We start from the raw sequence: 14,914 nt of genomic DNA on the forward strand, positions 1-14,914 counted from the left end.
CCCCCCCCCCCCCAAAACATGAAAAGCACCTCCCAGACTGACCAGGGTAACCAGTGACTGCACTGTGTATGTGTCCTGATGCTGGACCTGACCCCGCCTCTGTAGCCTGCTAAAGGTGACTGTCCTGTCCAATTACCAAGCCCCTTCCCCCCCTCCAGACAGACTCTCCCTCAAAAGAACCTGACCGAAACAGTAATGAACAGAAACAAACATTTTATTGCGAACCAGACATGAAACGTGGGGGGTGAAACTTGGACGGGGGCTTGTGTGAGGTGGGTAGGAAAGGACTTATGAAATTTTGGGGAATGTCAGCCTTCTACTGCTAGAGCAGTCTGCAGGGGTTGATTGAAAGTTTTAACGGCCCTTGCCGCCCCTCCTTCTTTGGACTTTGGGTGAGGGTGGTGTGGGACTTGGTGGCGGGTGAGGGCGGTTACAGATAGACTGCAGCGGGGCTCTGTCCTCCTGCCTCCGGTCTTGCAGAACATCCACAAGGCGCCGGAGCGTGTCCGTTTGCTCCCTCATTAGTCCAAGCAGCTTTTCAGTAGCCTGTTGGTCCTCCTGACGCCACCTCTCCTCCCGTTCCATGACTGCTCGGTGCATTTGTGACAAGTTCTCCCTCCACTGTGTCTGCTGGGCTGCCTGGGCTCGGGAGCAGCCCATTAGTTCTGTGAACATGTCTTCACGCGTCTTCTTCTTCCTCCGCCTAATCTGCGCTAGCCTCTGGGAGTGTGCTGACAGGCTGGGTTGGGAGACAGTCGCAGATGTGTCTGTGTGAATTTTAAAAAGGGAGTGAATTCCTGAGACAGATAAATGAAATTGTATACAAAGAACCTAGTCTTTCTCTGTGAACAAGACCATGCACTGAACCTCTCACATGCGCACTCAGGACAAGGTCGAATTTTCGGCCGTCGCCTTCAGTGCCTGTGGACTTGCGGAGGTCTTGGAGTGTTCAGAGAACTGTGGCTGGAGACCTGAACTTCTGGAGCGGGCAATAATGGTAAGCCGCAGACTTGTGGCTGCTTAAAACTCCAGCTGTAGCACTGGCCTCCTTTCACATTGAAAGCAATGCCAGTCTCTGCTGCCAGCAATCAGGACAGCATCAACTCTGCCCCTGTCCCACCCCCTCGCGGCTGTCCCAGGGAAAGATCCCTGTATGCTGCCCCTCTCCCTCCACCGCGTGGCTGTAAAGCAGTCCCAATACTAACAGTCCCCTCCCTAATTCAAAGCAGGGCGTCATGAGCGACATCACCCTCCTGAGGATCCCGGACACCCAGAGAGAACGCATGCTGCGGGAAAGCATGCAGAAACCGGGGCCGTATGCCGCCATGCTATGTCGGGCCATGATCCCCGAGTACCTGATTGTGGCATGGAGGGGACATGTCTGCTACCACGGAGGGCCCACTAAGATCGCCCTACCCCGGAACCTGATCAACAGGCTTGAGCTCTACCTCCACGAGACCTACGCGGAGTTCTCCTACGAGGATTTCTCGTCGATCCCCGGCCACATTGACCGGATTTTCGCGTAGGTGCACTGGGACTTTGGAGTGGAGCGTCTTGGGCCTGGGAATCATGTAGTAACGGACATTGTGAAATTTTTTTAAAATACTTGGGACTAAATTGAGAAGAGCCTAAGACAGAGAAATCATGCAAAACCCATTTGTTACCTTTGTAAATATTCCTGTTTTGTACCTGATTATTTTTTTACTAGTTTACAGCACTTTTATAAATATACATTGTTAATAGTATAAATATTACCGTTCTGTTTTAAATAAATGTTTACATGTTTACAGCACTTACTGCTTGATCCGTCCCCTGATTCTGTGTCCGGGGTAAGGGATGGGGACGGTTGGTACGGGATCTCGGTAAGGGTGATGAAGAGCTCCTGGCTGTCGGGGAAATCAGCGGTGCCAGCGCTGTCGACTGCCTCGTCCTCCTCATCTCCTTCCTCCTCTTCCCCGTCCGCTGTCATGTCCGACATGATCCCATCCTCGGAGTCCACGGTCAGGGGTGGGGTAGTGGTGGCGGCCGCTCCCAGGATGGAATGCAGTGCCTCGTAGAAACGGGATGTGTGGGGCTGGGATCCGGAGCGTCCGTTAGCCTCTTTGGTTTTTTGGTAGCCTTGTCTCAGCTCCTTGATTTTCACGCGGCACTGCGTTGCATCCCGGCTGTAGCCTCTCTCTGCCATGGCTTTGGAGATCTTCTCGTAGATCTTAGCATTCCTTCTTTTGGAGCGCAGCTCTGAAAGCACGGACTCATCGCCCCACACTGCGATGAGATCCAAGACTTCCCGATCAGTCCATGCTGGGGCCCTCTTTCTATTGGATTGCACGGCCATCTCTGCTGGAGAGCTCTGCATAGTTGCCACTGCTGCTGAGCTCCCCTCGATGTCCAAAGAGGAACTGAGATTCAAACTGCCCAGACAGGAAAATGAAAATGAATTCAAATTTTCCCGGGGGTGTGGCTGGTCAGAGCATCCGAGCTCGGACTGCTGTCCAGAGCGTCAACAGAGTGGTGCACTGTGGGATAGCTCCCGGAGCTATTACCGTCGATTTCCATCCACACCTAGCCTAATTCGATATGGCCATGTCGAATTTAGCGCTACTCCTCTCGTTGGGGAGGATTACAGAAATCGATTTAAAGAGAGCTTTATGTCGAACTAAATGGCTTCCTGGTGTGGACGGGTGCAGGGTTAATTCGATATAACGGCGCTAAAGTCGACATAAAAGCCTAGTGTAGACCAGGCCTTAGAGAACTAGGCATGCAATTGTTGGTATCGTTAATAAGAGCTGTATATTTAATTAATGAAGTTGCGAAAAGTCTCCCATGAGCTGAGGCAGTTTAAAGCCTCTCATGGTTGCAGGACTCGTGCTTACAACAGTCACTACTAGGAAAACTGTTCCAGGCTCACAATAAGAGGTAAGTACATCCCAAAGGTGGGGGTAGGTGAGGAACTTCGTTAAGATATACACCACAGATTGTTTATCAATGTGTTTACTTTGAAGAACATGCTATAAGATGAACAGTAAATTTTTAAAGGCATTGCATACAACAATACTGTAGTTCTGAGCTTGAAATCTCAAAAGCTGCTTATTTTTAAGTTAACTGTACTACTGAGCAGCTTAATAATTAAATTGGCCCACAGTATGAACTTCTCAGGAGTCACTTCTGTACTTTGCCTTCTACTTGTTAAGCTAGGGGCACCACAGAAGCAATGGGCAGCCTTTATGGAGAGAGCAAGATGCACCATTCTTTCTGTAACCCCTACAGATTTGTACCTAGATACTTATTTGGTCCTCATCTCTGTTAGTATCTAACACTTTACTTTGGAATAGTACTGAAGCACCAGGAAGATGCCGTCTGCTCAGCCACAGATTAAAATTACTCAAACAAAGCTAGTGCAACTAATGTAGAAGTGGGATAATACAGGCTGAAAGAAGGGTAACAAGCAACCTGTAATCCTGACTTCATTCATTGGAATTTCTGACATTTTAGTCAACACTACATCTGTTACCCCACACTGGGATTAATAGGGAAAACAGACATTTGGAGCTCAATGGTCAACATAGTATAAAACAGAATTAATGAAAGAATCTTTTAATCTTGTTCACATGCAAAATGGCTGACCTGATCACTGAATGTCAGGGTGGGGAGGGATTATCACCCCCCTCACCACACACATTTGGGAACTTTGTTCTTTTTGACTTCCACTGAAGCAGTGATTGTCTCTTGGAATCTGAGGGGCATATCCCACATAAAACCTCCTGTGTTTGGAAGACATACAGAATGGTGGACCTTGGTCTTTCCAGTATTGTTTCTATGCAAGACTCCATGATTGTTGGCAATACGAATACTAGTAGTTTGTTTATAAAGTACCTGTCCTGTCATGTCCCAAGACAGAAGTACACCCATCCACTTACTGACAAGTAACCACCTCTGACATGGGAATGAGTCAGTAAATATACACAACATGCATGAGAGATGAGAGATGATTTAGTTGGGGATTGGTCCTGCTTTGAGCAGGGAATTGGACTAGATGACCTCCTGAGGTCCCTTCCAACCCTGATATTCTATGAGGGGAAAACTTTGGCCAAGGATTATAGGTTTTTCTTCTTATAAAAAGTGCTATAAAATCTTTCCTCTCAATACAGAGCAAAAAGGGCCTCAGTTTAAGGGTACAACCAAAAGACCAACTCACATAGTAAACTGAGCAGAACTCTATCTACCTCAGAATTTAACTGTGGGATTAGAATCTGGAGTCCCAAGAATCCTATTCAAGCCATCCCTCTTGCAAAGATCAAGAGGTTACAGGTCTCATCCTTTCCAGCTACAACATGAACCAGTAACTCTTATGAAAGGAAAAAAACCTAGACACGTTTGAATGCGTCTAGCAAACTATGCATTACCCAAGTCTAATGGCCACAGATAGAGTATTTGATTTTATGAATACCTACATGACATATGTTTTGCTTGTAGATTTAACTCCTCCAATAGGGATTCTTCTAACAATTACAGATGAGTTCTTAGGAATCAGGGCAGTATCATCTGTGTATTCTGAAAAGAGTAAAAATGTGGTAAGAAAGATCAATTTCCATTCCCAAAAACACATTTCTCTTTTTCATATGCAGTTTGTTAGATATTTAGAAGAATTCATTTAACTGAGAAAAACCAAACCCAGAATTTTATAATAAATACTGAAAGGTTAAAATTAAACCACACAAATTAATAGTAGATTTCTATTAATTGACCACCAATTCTAGAGGGTTGTTAAAAACATATACACATAGGCAAGGACAATGCTTAAAAAAAAGAGAAGGCTAATCTAAGATCTACATTGTTATAATCAGAAAGGTCACTAAACAGGTACTTTCTTATTCAAGAGATCCAACCCATGGCAAATTTAGGTTTTCACTGTAAAATGAGAACAGCTTAGCCCATAGTATCTGCATAATTGAACTGGTAACAATGTAAAAGCTACAATGAATACAGATCTGAGGTAGAGTTTGCAGGGCAGGCAGTTAGGAATAGCAAATATGCTATAATGAGTTTATTTACCTAAGTTACTAAAAATACGTTTGAATATTAAAAGTGAAAATTTAAAAAAAGCCAATTTGTCACTACTGTGTTTATTTTTGGCATTCTTTCAAGATCAATAAAAATCAATGCCATCAGTTTCACTTTCAGGTTTTCAGTGTTTGATGTTTGGATTGAAAACAAAGTAGAAGAAAGTCTGTATTAACTGTTTAAATTGGATTTCTTTTAATTGTGGAAAATGTGTCTATTCTTTCTTTATAAAAAACTCATTTGGAAAATATAATTTGGGGGCCAAACTTAAGTTGATAGTTTCCATTTAAACTAAGCAATTATCTTAGAAGTAAATGAGAAAAACTCCACAAATGCCCCCTGTAGATTCACTTTTCAAAGTAAAACCAGTTTAAGACAAAATCCTAGGTTTAACAAAAATTAAGCTAAACATTTAAAATAAGCTCTACATAGTGCTGCATTTGTCTTCATGAAACTGTTATATTCTGATCTAACCTCAAGCTCACATAAACCTGCAATTCTTTAAAAAACAATACCCAGCATCAAGTTACTTTCAGATTCAAAACGTGAGTTTTGGGACTAGCTCTGCCTAGCTATAGTGTAACAATAGTGGTAACTGAGTTTCCAAGATTAATTTAGCTTGCTCAGGATGAAAGGAACATCTTGATATATGTGAAGCTGGGTCACATTTTTATTATAACATTCATAGTACTAAACACTATGATTAAGCTTCTGTAGAGAGTTCCATTATAACTTTTTCACTTCCTCATAACTTTCTGGAGTTCTCCTTTGGGTCTAAAGCTTTCTATGATAGGTTCAGACCACAGGTGATTTATTAGTTTTTGAAATATGAGGAAAAAACCCTTTGGCCATTTCAATTATGAGACAAAAAGCACATATTTAAGAGAGTTTTTTTATTCAACTAGTTTTGAATGAGTTTGGAACCACAAAAATAATTTTGAACCTGTACTCCATGAAGAACTGTTTCTGCACTAAGGTTGGAGGGGGAAAAAAAGCTGGGACTAAAGATTAATTTCTAAGCATGCTCACTGGGCCCCTCCTTGAAGTGTAGCAAAGCCTATGAAACTTCGTTCCCTATGGCTGTCTGTGTGTGTGTGTATATTACACACACACACACACACACACCCAAAACCTGAACCTCTGGAAACTGAATCAGCAGGAGAGCACTAGTCTAAAATACAAAGGTGCCATGTATCCACACTGACATCTGCTTTTATCTGTATTTTTGCCACATGTTCGCACTTGTACTTCACTATGTCATTACAATAGCACAGTTCCCAGCACAGCTCTCTGAGGCCATCGCTTCCACAAGATTTCTAAAAGCCTTCCTTTAGGGAGTCTACCAGAAATGAGAGAGAAGAGACCAAAACTTTCGTAATTCTCTGGAAAGGGAATTCTCAAAGCCCTAAATGCTGGAGCCACCTCCTATATCTTTCCTCAAAATGCAGGCTAGGACAAATGTTCAGTTCTTGTTTGGCAAGTAAGGTTTCTGATGGGGCTTCTGTACAGCAATTGTGGCAGAGAACACTGCAAAGAGCAAGAAAAGCAGTTAACACAATGTTTCCTCTGTCGTGCAGTCCCAAGGCTTAGAATAGCTGGCGTAATTGATGCTTGAGAATAATATTCAGCTGGAAGAGTACTACTATTGGTTCAGACCTTGACCACAAATTGGTGAGACCAAGTTCTTTGAGATCTAGGATGAGCACCAGTAGCTGTGTAACTTTAGAACGAGGAAGAAGACTTCTCTGCCTCTTTAGCTAACTAGCTCCAGTACTGCAGCGCCAGCCTGTCAGGATGAGCACACTGCTTGCCATGAAAAAGGTTTGACTCTCTATGGCAGCTGGCTACCCCACCCCAGATGGTTTCGACACAGTGAGCATCAGCTTGGGTTCGGGAAACACATGGCTAATTATTAGTCATGGAGGCATATGTGGGAAGACATAGTAGAATCAAGACAGACAGTGTAGTGTGCCAATGATCACTGAGGAATTCAAACAACTGGGATTCCTGAACTGTGCGGGGGCTATTGAGGGAACCCATGTGCCCACTCTGTGAATTCATATTCCCATACAAAGTCCAAAACATAGATTAACAGAAAGAGTTACTGCTCAATTGTGACATAACTTTTAGAGACTTATGACAGTTTCCTGGGTATTTACATAGGATGGCCAGGCAAAGGGCAAGATGCACAATTTTTCAAAGAGCTGGACTCCTAAAAAATGGGTAGAGGATGACTACAACACTGACATTAGTTGCATTTGTCCCCATTGTGATTCTGGTGATCCCACATGCCAATTTTCACTATTTCTAATTAATCTATTCCCAGATTACACAAAACTGGAGAGATGTCAATTCAAATATACACATCAGGTGCGCACAGTGGTGGTTGGAGCAGCATGAGGTTTTGTGAGACAATGGAGATGTTTGTTGACTTCCAAAGGCCGGTCAGTGACCAATGTAACAACATCTGCCTGCTGCATTTTTTAATATATATATTTAAAAAAAAGGTAGTCTTCTATGGAGAGCTGAGGGAGTAAGCAACTAGCTATGCAGCAACCTATGCACAGCTGGACACACAAGTGGTTGTATCTGAGACAGTTACTTATATACAAACATTGTGCGATCCTCATCAGAAATGCGTTGTATACACACTTTTAAACTGCTGGTTCAGTGAAGTAAATATTGTTTTATTTTTAGCCATTTATATTTTGTTGCTGTGGGCTTCTTGTGTTTGGCATTTAATTATCCAGTTATCTTGATTTGTATGGTGGGGAGTTTATGGAGGAGTGATTTGATGTACCAGAGAACAGTAACTGACAGCTGCTTCTATGAAGTGCCTTTGTAGTGGTGGGCTTATACTCTTGGCGATTTTAATGCATTTGTTTTTCTCATGCTTTATTAGTGATTTGTATTAGTTCTGGTGAGGAAGTTTCATGGAGGAGTGAATTCATGTATTCCTATTAAAGAACATTATGCTTGATGCACAGAGCCTTTATTTTTAAGAAAATGTTTTATTATACAAACATGTTTACAAGTAAGCTGCAATAACAAAACAAGGTAACATTTGTACAATACCAAGGGCAACAGACAATCATTCATAAATTGTCTTATTGGGATTCCAATTTTCCTTTCCACTGGCTTCTAAAGGCGCGAGTTGCCAAAGGAACAGAAAGCAAGGGAGCTGAAGAGTAGGTGGCAGCCTCATAACTATTATCCTGATTTAATCTTATGTTTTACAGGCAATGCAGGGATCAGTTGTTAGACCAACACACAGTCATTTTCCTGAACACTTTGTATTTGTTGAACATTTCCCTTTAGAACTCTGTTTCCCATTCTAATTTCTCCTCTTCCTGAAATAGTCCTGCCTCATTGTGCTTTGCCCTATATTGCAAAGTGGCCCTGATTTTGTGTTCCTTGAACCAGTACACTGTCAGATATTTCACCACTGTGAATCCATTCTGCATGACACCATGCCTCTTCTGGGACATCCATTCTACTGGTGTGGCCACTATAATGAAAAATAAGTAATGAGTTAGCCATAGCAATACTCATCTATCCCTCACCCTAGGAATACCAAGACGTGCAACAGAAATAAATTCAGTTTCAAATTCTAATACCTTCTTGCAAGTAATGTTCTTCCTGGATTAGACTCAATGCATGCACAACACTTATAAGAAAGAGGGTTCATTAGGATGCTAGATTAAGGCCAAGAATGGAATTGAGCAGATAGTCAAGCTAGTGACCAGCACCTACCAATGTTTACTTATCACAGGAAAACACTTGAAAACATTTTCCTGGCATTTAGGGAAAAAAGGGAATTCTTGAGGAAATGAAGGGAGAAGCTGATAAATTAGCAATGGAGTTATTTGCATAGATGCTTTTTTGACTGTTGCTACACACTGAGCAGAAGTCTTAATTGAGCTGTCCACAATAATGCCCGGATCTTTTCCTGAAGATTTAGAATGCAGTAAAGTATGAATTTTTCAAACCATTATCTTCAATTTGCATTACTTTGTGTTTGTCAACATTAAATTTCATCTGACATCACACTGCCCATCACCACAGCTTGATGAGAGTACTCATGTTAGTCTTTGCTAACTTAAATTGTGTTAACTGTAATTTTGCCACTTCACTTCTATTTCCTTACTAGGAGTGGTGTGTATATGTATGGAAAAGGAATCTTGTCACAATCTGCTGTTAAACTTCTGCTACGATGACGGCAGCTAATCTGGTGCACCAGTCTGATATATAGCTTAATATAGCCAACATATTTTTTTATAGTGAAGTTCTTATTTTTAGATTTTTTTACATTGTGGTCTCTTGCTCTTTGAATCCACCATACTGAGGTAAACTTCCACCCTGACAGGAAGAGCGGCCCATACAGCCAGAGTGTGGGGGAGTTATGTAGGGGCATGCCAATATTGTAGAATTATGGGGAGAACCAAAGCAACTAGATATGGAAAAAGCTCATCAGCTACAGCTTATATTGTCAAGGTGGTGGAGAAAGGACTTGTGGGGCAGGAGGAGAGGACATTTCTATCTTCACATAAGACTATTATCTGCTCTTTCAAGAAATGACATTCATAAGAACCCAGAATACTCTTCCCCAATACTTAAGTCACTGCCTCCACACCCTGTCCCCACCAGTATATTTTACAACAAAATGGTATATACCTGGTGTTGAGAGCTCTGTGTTTTCAGATTCCTTGTCCTGCTATTCTGTCTTGGCTGCTATTTCTGGATCCTTCATGCACATAAAACAGATCCTATGAGGTCAGCAACATGCCTGGCATCTTCAGAACCAGCTCCATGTTCCAGTGGTCCAAGTTGTTGATGGAGCCCTCTTCCATCAATGCAATGCATGGGACCTTTATGCTATGCAGAAGTATTTCTGTGGCTCTGGAAGGTTGAGTCTCAAAGAATTGGTCCAGTTCATTGTAAAAGTGGCACACTTTTTGCCCTGAACCAGGCCTACTGCCACTAGCTCAGACCTCATTATACAGGATGCTCAATCCCTTTACCTTTTCTTGGCATTGCCTGCCCCTCTAGTGATGCCCATCTCCACTAGTCACTCAGACTCCCAGTCTCACACTATTATGAATGACCAAGGTCATCTGGCCCTTATCTCCTTATATGGCCATTAGTGTTTGCACATCAACCTCAGGTAGCTGATACTATAGTCACATAATGGACACCTCCAAAACATGCTGCTGACAGAAGAATAATTTCAGCAAAGTTGTAGAAGAAATTGATAGCCATGGAAACAACGTACATTTGAGTTCCATTCTGTACGTAAAGCTACTTGCACAACTAAGTGACTTATTGCCAATTTGGCCCTACACAAGAAACTTCAGAAAGTAGAGCAACGAAGGTCGCCTGGGTAGTGAATGCTGCACTGTGAGATCATAGCATGAGGATTACTTGTACAATTGAGGGCTGTTACCCCAGCAATCCCTATCCACATGAAATAGATATTAGCACAGTGGTTAGCCTTTCTTCAAGAAAGTGTAATCTATATAGTGGTTGTAATGTCTGTGTACCACAGGAAACATTTTAATACATGCAAGATGTGTTAAAGATGTGTTGGGGGAATCAAATAGCGGTTAGCACAAGTTTTGTATTCTAGATAGCACTTAAGTGGCACCACTAAAGCTGCATGGTAGAAACCAATTTAGACAGGGCTCAAGCCTTTTTACTCCTTTAAAGAGTAGAATTAGATGACTGTGGTAAAAAACAGCAGAGCTTGCAAGAGCACTATGTATTCTACAACCATCTATCACCACTATAACCAATATAGAGTTATGGACACTTTTTTTCCAGTACACAGAAATGCTTATTCCCCTTGCCTTGCATGGCAAGGGAGTAGGGCAGGAACAACTGCTGCTCAAGAAGACTGAACTCCTGAAAAAAAATCTACAAGAAAAACTGCCAAACATCTGGTTAAGGGAGAAAAATCATGAAATCAAAGATAGTTATGAATTCCATGATCTTGGGGTTCTTCTGCAATTTTTGATTAATTCTGTATTGTCTGAAAATCTCCACTCATTATAAAAGTATAATCTGAAATAGATGTTTGTTTTCTTTTTATAATGTATAAAGTGGGCATGAAAGGTATTTTCCCTTTTAAAGAAGTGCCCCATACTGCTTATTTACCACCTTAGAAATATGAAGGGTGTCCGAAGTCTGAACTTTACTGGTTTTGCTAGAGTCTTTTTTCAGTTTCAGAGAATGTTTATTGTGAGCTTGAACACCTTACTTGAATACTTTACCATTTGATCCTCAGTTGTTTCAGCCTGAACTGTTTTAGTGCCAGTCCATGTGAAGACTAGCTGAAAAAATTTAACTAGTCCTTCCATTACTGTTCCACATTGTATCAGTTGCCTTTTCAAGTATCCCAAAATCACTGTTTCTGTGAGCGGTGTCAGGAACTGTGGGAAAAGTACTCATAAGGCACTGCAATTAGAATGGTTCAGAAAGCGCTAGTGTGGTTTGAGGCTGAGCACGTGTTCTTAACATGATTCAGCACCAAAGAGCATGTGCCTAAACTGGTGCTACAGAACCAGTTCAATCATTCAGAATTTTTCTTCATCTTTTTTGTGGTCATCCTGAAGAAGTTTACAGTTTACGACCAGTAAAGTTGGATAGGCAACTGAAACTCAAGGCCACCTGGCAGAGGGATTTGGGTAGTGAAATATAAAAGTTTGCATATTTATAAATCTACTATTAGACATCTTGCTTTCAAGAGCCAATACTTTTTTGCAACAACATTTTGCATTTCCCTCCAACTTCTACATGAACCCTCCCCAAATAATCATGCAGACAAAATAAACTCACTCACCTATTTCAGCATTCCAATTCTAGAGATTTAAAGTCACATTAACAATATTTATTTCCTAGTCTTATCTTTCCTTCTCTTAACCGAAACTTGTCAGTTCTAACCAAAACTAACAGACTGATGTTAGTCCATGAATGGAACTTGAGTTATATTCCTTCCATTTTAATCAACACTTCCTTTTAGGAAGGCAAGCACTCAACTTAATAGTCTGGTGAAATATTATGGAATTCTGGTTTTATTCTTTGTAAAAGGTTACTGTTTTCTTTAGAGAACTCATCAAATCAATACAAATTCAAAATGAATGAGCCATGAACCCTAACCTTGAAGTTGTCAGAGTCGCTTTAAAGTTACACTTTTCTCTGAAGATTGTTTACGCCTCTACTACAAACACCACCTTAGGGTCCAATCCTATAAAGATCAGGGCCTAACAAAAAAAATTTCTTTAGTTCATTTATCCTCAGTTTCCTGTGCATTTGATAGCCCTTTGTTTCAGTTGCATATTCTGTCTGTGGGTCTTTCACACAGCAACAGGGAGAGAAACACACACACCAACCAAAAAAGGCAATTGCAAAAATCACAAAAAACAGTTGGCAGACAAGGGCAGATATAGCATCCAAATGCTTCACTTTTAAATTTTAGTTGACTAAATTGGTAGCATTCCTTTAAAGGTACTATATTGTATATTAGAAGTTAAACACTTCTTAAAGTTGTTGCAAGTTGAATTCTAAATGTAATCAGATGTTAAAGTTATACCAATGGTTGATCCACCAATGTAAGACTCCTGAAGAGAAATATGAAATGATAATCCCCTCAGAGCCAGCAGCCCTATTCACTGAATGGAAATAATGGTATTTCTAAAGACTTCTGAGAAGTGTATGTTATTCACAAAGCCATTTACAACAGGACAGGTCATGTACCAAATATATCAAGATTCAAATGCTCAAATGGGATTTAACCAGGTGAGCAGATGCAATTAGTTTGTAGCAAAGAAGTAGACAGACAATAAAAAAAGTGACTGTCAGTTTGAACTGAAAGAACTTCTGAATGATTGAAAGTCCCAAGTTTTATTAAGAAAAGAATGGTTTTGCATTAATAGGTAACTCCCAAACATATCTACATGTTTGCGTGTGAACTGCTCTTTGGAAAGGATGTCATAAGGGTTTCCATGAATACACATTATAGAAGGAAACTAAACAGCAGTATAAGGCTCTTTATCCAAGGGCTAACAATGAGCTCAGTTTCTATAACTCTGCCATCTAACCACCATTATCTAATTCTGTAATCTCACAGCAGACAAAATTAACCTACCTTTAGACAAAACTAACTCAAAGAATCTGTACTGTCACAGTGTGTAGTTCAGGAAGTAATCCTCCCCAACTGTATTAAAATTCTGCATCTTTCAACCTCCTCTTTTGATGCCAGTAGAATTCAGGTGGTTCGTTACTATAAAACTTTGCCCCATGTTTCCCTGCCAGCCCTATAACCCAAGGAACCCAGAAGAGTTCTGGGAAATCAAGACTTCGGTGTCAAGGAATTCAGCATTTGGCATAGCAGATCAAAGCCTAGTCAATTAAATGTGGCACTCTACCTGTGACAATGGACACAACTCTTCAATGGTAGCTATTGTGAGGAAAGCGACTAGAGAAGTGGCATTTATTACTCCCCGAACACACATTCCAAGCCACATCTACTGATGCCAATGACCAAAACGCATCTTTAGTAGTTTTTACGTCTGTTAAATACTCTGTGCTCCTGCTCAGCCCCTACAGCCACAGGAGACGGAGCTGGGTCTAAACGCCGACTCCTGCATCAACAGCCCCGATCAGCCAGGTCAGTGTCTCTGACGGGTGACGATGCACAAGCTGGACAGAGCCCGGCCGTTCTCAGAGCCCAGGGCAGGCCGGACTCCGGCCCAGGGGCGAGCACCCAGCAGGCCGGGGGCTGCTCTCTGCTGATCACCCACCGGGGCGCCATGGGCCCGCCGCGCCCCGCACCCCGTGTGCCCCCCGCACCCCCCCGCGTGCCCCGCACCCCGTGTACCCCGCAGCCCCCCGCGTGCCCCGCAGCCCCCCGCGTGCCCCGCAGCCCCCTACCTTCTTTGGTCTGCGCGTTGGTGATCTGCAGGTCGCAGTCGGCCGCCTTGAGCTTCTCGCGGCCCATGATCTGGCGCTTGAGGTCGCACAGGGAGATGTGGAGCCCGTCGAAGGTGACCGTGTCATAGTTGAGCTTGGAGGAGAACTTGTAATGGACGCAGGACATGGTCGGGGCGGGGCCTGCTCCGCGAGGGGGCCGGGGTCTGAGGGGGGGGGGGACAGGTCCCGCTCCGGGGCCGGCGGGGCGGGGCGGGGCCTGCGGGGCGATCCGAGGCCCGCTCGGGCCCGGCCGACGAGGAGCCTGCTCGGGGGGGGCTGCGCGCGCGCGCGCTCGGGGCCCGGCTAGCGCTCACAGGCCGCCACGCTCCGCCATGGCCAGGCCCCGCGCTGTCAGGCTCGGCTGCCGGAGGCCTCAGGGCTCCATGGCGGCGGCGGCGGCTCCGGCCTAGCCCCGCAGCGATCGATCTGGGCCTCGGCGGCGAGGGCGCTGCTCCTCCGGTTCCTCCTCCTCACACCCCGGCCGGGCGGACGCTGGGGCTCGGCCTCCTCCCACAGCCGCTCCGAGGCCCGGCTTCTCGCTATGGCGGCTCCCGCGGCCCCTGCCTCAGCGCTCGACTAGGGGGTTTCCCAGACAGGAACCGCACGGGCGAGGGGGAGAAGCGCCGCACTGCGCGTGCGCCTCCCCGTCCGCCACGCCCACTTTCCCTCACGTGACCCGGCGCATTATGACAAAGGGGCTGCCTGCTCCGGCATCACGTGATCATGGGGGGGGGTTGGGGAGGAAGCAGTGGTGAGAGAAGAGGGATGGGGCCAGGAGAAGAGGGGAGGGGGAGGGGGAGGGGTGTGTGCTCCTCAAAGTCTGTGAAGTGACAGTCCGCCTAGGATCTGGCTGAGCCTCACTTCATGAACTGTCTGGCACTGCACT

At 43.8% G+C, this 14,914-nt stretch overlaps 1 protein-coding gene across 2 annotated transcripts in view; it reads right to left on the minus strand.

The window, feature by feature from the left end:
• The window catches only part of RBBP6 (RB binding protein 6, ubiquitin ligase), a 44,443-nt gene extending 29,839 nt beyond the window's left edge, over positions 1–14,604 (minus strand). For both annotated transcript variants that reach the window (XM_024217839.2, XM_024217838.2), the window contains exons 1-2: positions 13,990–14,604; positions 4,452–4,551 (exon numbers count right to left, since the gene is read on the minus strand). In XM_024217839.2, coding sequence (XP_024073607.1) covers positions 4,452–4,551; positions 13,990–14,155 — 266 coding nt within the window. In that variant the 5' untranslated portion in view covers positions 14,156–14,604. The remainder of the gene's footprint in view (positions 1–4,451; positions 4,552–13,989) is intronic.
• Between the last annotated feature and the right edge of the window lie 310 nt (positions 14,605–14,914).

This window comes from Terrapene carolina, unplaced genomic scaffold, assembly GCF_002925995.2.
Source record: "Terrapene carolina triunguis isolate 2854851 unplaced genomic scaffold, T_m_triunguis-2.0 Scaffold93, whole genome shotgun sequence".
NCBI lineage: Eukaryota > Metazoa > Chordata > Testudines > Emydidae > Terrapene > Terrapene triunguis.